This window comes from Helianthus annuus, chromosome 17, assembly GCF_002127325.2.
Source record: "Helianthus annuus cultivar XRQ/B chromosome 17, HanXRQr2.0-SUNRISE, whole genome shotgun sequence".
Lineage (NCBI taxonomy): Eukaryota > Viridiplantae > Streptophyta > Magnoliopsida > Asterales > Asteraceae > Helianthus > Helianthus annuus.
Genome location: NC_035449.2, coordinates 153,482,299 through 153,489,013, shown reverse-complemented (window position 1 = coordinate 153,489,013; position 6,715 = coordinate 153,482,299). Strand labels below are relative to the sequence as shown.

Genomic DNA, 6,715 nt, shown 5'->3' with positions numbered 1-6,715 from the left:
AATTCACACAAATTTTTTTGGGGGGAGGGGGGGGGGGGGAGGGGGGGGGAGGGGAGTTTAGGTTTTTTTTTTTGTGTGTGGGGGGGGGGGTTAGGTTTTTTTTAGGTTTTTTGAGAGTTTTAGTTTTTAGCATTTAGCTTGAGGGGGGGGGGGGGTTAGGTTTTTTTTTTTTGGGGGGGGGGGTGGGGGTTAGTTTTTTTTAGTTTTTTTTTAGTTATTTTAGGTTGTGTTCACATTGGTTCTCGCGGTTCTCGCAATAAATGGAGTTCTCGCATGAGCCCCTCTCTCTCTCTCTCTCTCTATATATATATATATATATATATATATATATATATATATATATATATATATATATATATGGGAGGTTATCTTAAGAACGCTAAATATTGTGAGAACCGTGAGAACGAATAAAAAACCAATCAAAATCATTTTTTTAATGCAAACCTCATTTATAATTAAAATACAACATTAAAAAAAGTATTTACTCTTTAAATAATTCATATATTCTTTCAAAACCACTATTGATAAGTTTTTTACACGTGTGTAAATACAACAAACATACACAAGTGTAAATTTTATTTTTTTAAGAATACTTGTAAATCTAAACGTGTAAATTTAATTTCTAACGTTGTATTCAAATAATTATGATAAGTGTAAAAAGAAATTTTGAATTTGAATTGATTTCGACCAAGTTCTCGTGGTTTTTTTTCATTCGTTCTCATGGTTCTCGCGATATTTAGCGTCCTCATTTAAACCTCCCCTGTATATATAGTGGAAAACCTGTGTGATGCAGCGGCAGTTTATTTTTACAAATACAATAGATACACACCCAAGATACAATAGCTAAAAAACTATTATACTTTTTATATTACATAATATAGTTATATATATACAATTACATATTTACTATTCAATTTCTTTTACTACTCTGTTTGTTTCTCACGCTCTCTTTCTCCGACTATTATGCATCATTGCCGTACCTTCTCCATTCGAACATCATGCACCAATACCATCACTGTCGGGCACCACCAGCCTGTACTCCTGAGGTGTTTCTCCGTTCCACGAGACCACCGCGACAGTGGCGGCGACATGGCCTTGTCGAGATTTACGTTTGTGAGGATGGACAAGTGGGTTGGGTCGGTTATGAATAGTTCAAGTTCGCCGGCCGAAGGTCACCGACAACGAGATTGATGAAGAAGAAGATCTGTTGAAAACAGAGAGACAGAGAGCGACAGTGGCGGTTGTAGGATCTAGTCAGATGGCCGACCGGCAGTGCTGGTTTTGCTGTCGGGTATCATTTAATCCCATACGTGTCCCATACTCGCGAAATATTATTTTCCATACCCAGTCCAATACCCGTCAGGTATCGTGTATACCCGTCTCAAATGCTTTGGGTTTCGGATATACTCGTCGGGCTTGGGTATTTTTGCCACATGTAGTTTTAAAACCGCTCCGGTTTAACCCAAAAATCGAGTGGGCTGGCCCGTGTGAAATTGAAACACGAAGGGCTTTCGGTTTCGGGTGCCAGTCGTAAACATGGTTGTCAAGGTGAAATTGAAACACGAAGAGCCTGTGAACTCTCACACTCCCTCAAAACGATTACTGTATTTCAAAAGATTCTGCTTCATTTCATCTCAGCCGATTCTTCGACACTTGCAGCGATTCTGATCTCTGTTTCGCACTCAAATTCTGTATTTTTGTTTTATTTTGGCTGACTTCTCAGGTACACACCATTAACCTGATTAATGATAACAAATCGCTTATTTTTCTGGGATGATTTTGTGTTTCGTTCAGATAACTAGATAAGATTGTGTAGTTTGTGTTTATACAGTATGCATCGGTCGGTGTTGATCGTGTTAAGTTGATAAAATTTTATGCACACCAGCTGTTTGATGAAATGCTTGAACCGAAACACACTTTGTTTTCAACGAGATATAGCGATAATTATCACTTGTATTGTTTGTGCCTGTTTTAAATATGCACATTCTCAACCAAGCAAACAGGTCTAGGTTTTTAATTTTTTTCTGGAACTTTTTTAGAGATAGAAAATATATACCAGCCAAGGATGCAACTGTTTCTTCAATTTCTTACATTCACATATGCTTCTGTTTGAGGTGGGGTTTTGTGGATTCTATTAGCAGCTAATGGGGAGTTGTTTAGATCTACATTTTGAGATTGTTTCTAATCGTTATTGTTATTACTTTAATGTTAGTGACAACCTCGATAAAATCATATAGCTTTGACTCATTTTCTTATAAACGGGTCAATTTGGGTGTTGTTTTATCTCAAACGAGTCCAATAAGGGTTTAAGTAAAAAAAAATTGCTACTAGGGAATAGGTTGAGCGGGCAAATGCCAATGGTTCAGTCATAATGTTGTTTTTTTGTGTTTCTGTGATGTCTTTTGCAGCAACTGTTAGTATGAATCCAATGATCCGGACAATGGTTCCACCTCCGTTTCAGCAGATGGCACCTGCACCATGGTTTCCACCATCACCACCAGTGACTAGCGGTTTTTGGAACACCACAAATGTGCAAGGTTGCCTGAAGAAACTCCGAAACACTCTTGATCTTGCAGAAGCAATGTGAGTGTACGATAATCATTTCTAAAGCGACCTGTTCTACTTTTAGTGTGATAGATCTTTAAGATTTAGGGTTTTTTGCAGGGAGAAAGAGTTGGAGACGCTTATTGCAATGAAAAGTACCGAGCAACATATTGAAGGAACAGATGACAGAGCTAAAGAAACTGCAACCGGAAGGCTTTCGAAGTTTTTAGAGAATAACAGGATGTCATTGGATACTCAAGAGAAAATCTCACTGGAAGCAACTAACGGTTTGATAGTGAAGCTAAAAAACGATCTTGAACCATTTAAGGTTATAACCGATGATAAAACGCCATGGGAGGAGAAATCTGCAGCAGTGAGACTGTCGAATAAAATGCAAAAGCACAAAAGAAACAAACTTTGGCGGAAAAGAAAGAGACAACGCGTTGGGGAAATGCTTGCAAAGGTTGTACCTGTATACGCGTTTTCTTTTCTTTTCTTTTGTTTTTCTTTCGTCTATTAGTTGTAGTTTGTGAAACTATGAGTTTCTACGATAGGAACGCGAGCGATTTAACCAAGTTGATCAAGAAGCTGATGAATGGAGGGCTAGGGAAATTGCAAAGGAAACCGCTAAGCGTAAGGTCGAGAAAATGAAGGAAATTGCAAAACAAAAGGCTAACGAGGAGAGAAGGAGATTAGAATCTGAGGTGATAATCTTAATCTTGTAATGTACGGTTGTAGTTTATCTATTGTTTATACGAGGTTGTTAGCTGCTGATGCTATAATTATATAAAAGAGCATATGTTTATTTCTAATTTATTTTTATGTTAATTTACTCTATTTTAGCTTGAGCTACTGTTGATTGTGGAGAAGTTGCAAGAATTACGGTCCATCAGGATTCAGAAATTAACAAAACAAGGTTTGTAGTATATTTTACTTTATGGTAACCAATAATTTACATGTGAATGCCAATATGCCATTTATATAGTTGGTTATTTATCTTGTTAATAAGAGTAAAATGCCACTTTCGTCCCTGAGGTTTGGCCAGTTTCGTGACTTTCGTCCAAAGGTTTGTTTTTCTGCATCTGGATCTAGAAGGTTTGAAATCTTGCATTTTTAATCTGGCTCGGTAACTCCATCTATTTTTCTTCGTCAAGTTAGAGGTATTTCCGTCTTTTTTGTTAACTTAAAGAGCAATTTGGTCTTTTTCAGGGGTAATTGGTCTTTTTACATAAAGTTAAAAAGACCGGATTGCCCTTTAAGTTAACAAAGAGACGGAAATGTCCCTGACTTAACGGAGAAAAATAGATGGAGTTAACAAGCCGGATGAAAATGACAAGATTTCAAACCTTATATATCCCGATGCGGAAAAACAAACCTTTGGACGAAAGTTGCAAAACTGGCCAAACCTCAACACGAGAATAGCATTTGACTCTATTAATAATTATGTCATCGTCCTGACAAGTTGGTCTAGTGGTTAGTCACTTGGTTTCTCTCCTTGAGGTCCCAAGTTCAACTCCCACTAGCATCACTTTGATGGGACAATGGTGGTGGCAATGAAGTTTAGAACTAGGCCTCTCTGGAGGTCGCCGATTCAAAACCGAGCTGAACCGGGGTTTTACCGTAGTGGGCCTTTGGGCGGGCGGGTTTTCCCCAGAACTGGTGGCTTGGGTATGCATCCAACTCTGACCGTTATGGAGGAGGGGATGCATTCGCTCGATTGAGGGCATCCCAGGATGCTTATCCGGTGATTTAGTTGGCCGTTCAAAAAAAATATAATTATGTTATCATACGAAGTGCTGAATTTCTCGTGATTGGCTAAACATCGGCCAATGCATCACTCATAAACTTACTAAAATATGCTTATAAATAACATTTTATTTACATGTGAATGCCATTAACATTTCTAATAATCATGCAGGCCATTTTCTCCCGGACGAGGACAACAAATTTCTTGAAAAAATTCGTGCTGCGGTTGAGGAAGAGGAGCGGCAAGCAATGGCGGCTGCCGACACAGGTGCCGCTAAAGACGCCATTGCATCCGCTGAGGAATCTCGACATGCAACAGGTGCGAGCGCTATAAATCCAGAAGATCAAACTAACGTGAAAGATGGAGATAAAGTAAATGAGGAAAAAATAACCGACACTGAAGCAAAAGGAAGCTCAACGGCTGCTACTGATATGGAATCCGGGAAACAAAGAGCCAAAGTTGCAGGCTCTGCCACTGGATATGATTTTTCAGCAAGTTTGCCACTTGAGTTTTATCACTATTATCATGGAAGCAATACTGATATGGGAACACTAATCGAGGTGAGTTTTTTAATCGTTATTAAAGTAAATTGCCATTTTCGTCTGAGGTTTGGCCAGTTTTGCGACTTTGTCCAAAGGTTTGTTTTTCCGCATTTGGATCCAAAAGGTTTAAAAGCTTGCCATTTTCATCCGGCTTGTTAACTCCATCCATTTTTCTCCGTTAAGTCAGGGGTATTTCCGTCTTTTGTTAACTTAAAGGAAAATTTGGTCTTTTTCACTTTATGTGCAAGCATTTAGCATAATGTACAAGTATTCACTTAAAGGGCAATTCGGTCTTTTTCACTTTATGTATGAAAATATCTCTGACATAACGGAGAAAAATGGATGGAGTTAACGAGCCGGATGAAAATGACAAGATTTCAAACCTTTTAAATCCAAATGCGGAAAGACAAACCTTTGATTGAAAGTCGCAAAATTGACCAATCCTCAGGGACAAAAATGGCATTTATATCACCACCAGTTAAAATTTTAATTGGGCCGAGTGATCATTACGATTCCCATTATTTAAGACCGGAATGCGGTTTTGGTCCTTTCTTTTAAGAAATTACATCTACCGCTTCCTCCCACTATTCACTTTGTTGTAAACATTTGGTTTCAAAAGTTTTGTTAAATTTTGTGAAATGACTATTACACCCCGCTTACTAAAAAAAACTAAATAACCAAAAGAGTTTACGACCTTCTTAAGAAACTGGTAATTTTAAACGGTTTTTATCTTACAGGTCAGACGAACATGGGATGCATATATAAGACCTGGAGGAAGGTAAGCACATTATTTTCTGATGCAGTTTAAATCTTCTAGAAGCATCTTTTCTAGAGCCTTAAGTGGCTCAGAAAATATAAAAATTATAATTTTTTTAGAGAATGATTCACTCTTTGTAGCGTTAATTATTTGACTTAATTCGACTTGTTTTTTGCAGTCGAATACCCGGTCATTGGGTTCAACCACCTCCACCAGCTGACGATATCTGGGCATCCTACCTCGTGAAGCCCCGATAAACTTCATACCGGTCGCATTAAACTGTTTAAACTCTGTAGCAGCTGCTATACTTTTGGTATGTTTCTTATATGCTCAAGAAATACCAACATAATATCTTGCAATTCATGCTCAACTTTTTCCTTGTATTGATGAACATCAATGTGATTCATTAGTGTATATCATGTAGGTATAGGTTTACCTGATAGGATACTACTAAGATCTAGAAAATCTAGCAGGTTAAAAGGCCCGATTCGAGAGGGGCTATGTCTCCGATACATAACAAACACACATAAATAAAACTTAAACAACCACAAAGGGAAAAGCCTGATTTACTGGCTACGTATAGTTGTATAGTTGTAACTGCTCCTAATTACATGCTTGGTCTTTTTAAATTTTCCCTCCGTAATCTGATTTGAATGTGTTCCCTCCATCGTCTGATTCGAAGGGGTCAGTGATATGACCGAATAAGGCATTCTGGAGCTCCATCGCATGTGAGAGGTATTGTATCATTATTATCCGCTCGGTAAAACGACTTGTCCTCAAGGTGAAATGAGGGATATTTTCAGCTAACAGACAGGGCCGACCCTGAGCATGGGCCGGGTGGGCGCCGGCTCAAGGCCAAAAACGTAAAGAGGCGTGAAAAATTGTTTAATTTTTTCTATATATTATATATCTTTTAAAATAACCTCTATGTAACTATATTTAAACCCAAAGTAAGCCTAAACTGGGCCTTGGTCAATCTGTTTAACTGGTCCAACTGGCCAAATCTGTTTTAGATTTTTGAGTCCCAATCTGTTTAAACCCAACCCCCAGGCCTAAATTTACAAAAATTAAAACCCAGATAAAATAATAGATCGAATCGTGGATTAAGGGAAGGCGAGGGGGGTA

The 6,715-nt window shown here is 38.2% G+C and overlaps 1 protein-coding gene across 2 annotated transcripts; it reads left to right on the top strand.

Annotated features, from left to right (window-relative positions):
• Positions 1-1,476: 1,476 nt before the first annotated feature.
• On the top strand, positions 1,477-6,417 carry LOC110922014 (U11/U12 small nuclear ribonucleoprotein 59 kDa protein). 2 transcript variants are annotated; one of them, XR_002582761.2, is made up of 9 exons: positions 1,481-1,723; positions 2,409-2,583; positions 2,665-3,007; positions 3,099-3,248; positions 3,388-3,460; positions 4,463-4,851; positions 5,571-5,611; positions 5,769-5,903; positions 6,273-6,417. XR_002582761.2 is itself a non-coding variant. In XM_022166344.2 (8 exons), exons 2-8 carry the CDS (start codon positions 2,420-2,422, stop codon positions 5,845-5,847), a joined length of 1,239 nt encoding a protein of 412 aa, XP_022022036.1. In that variant the 5' UTR covers positions 1,477-1,723; positions 2,409-2,419; the 3' UTR covers positions 5,848-6,170. The 2 variants fall into 2 exon arrangements, 1 of the variants encoding a protein (XP_022022036.1); XM_022166344.2 differs by lacking the exon at positions 6,273-6,417 and having other exon boundaries at positions 1,477-1,723; positions 5,769-6,170.
• The last annotated feature ends 298 nt before the right edge of the window (positions 6,418-6,715 follow it).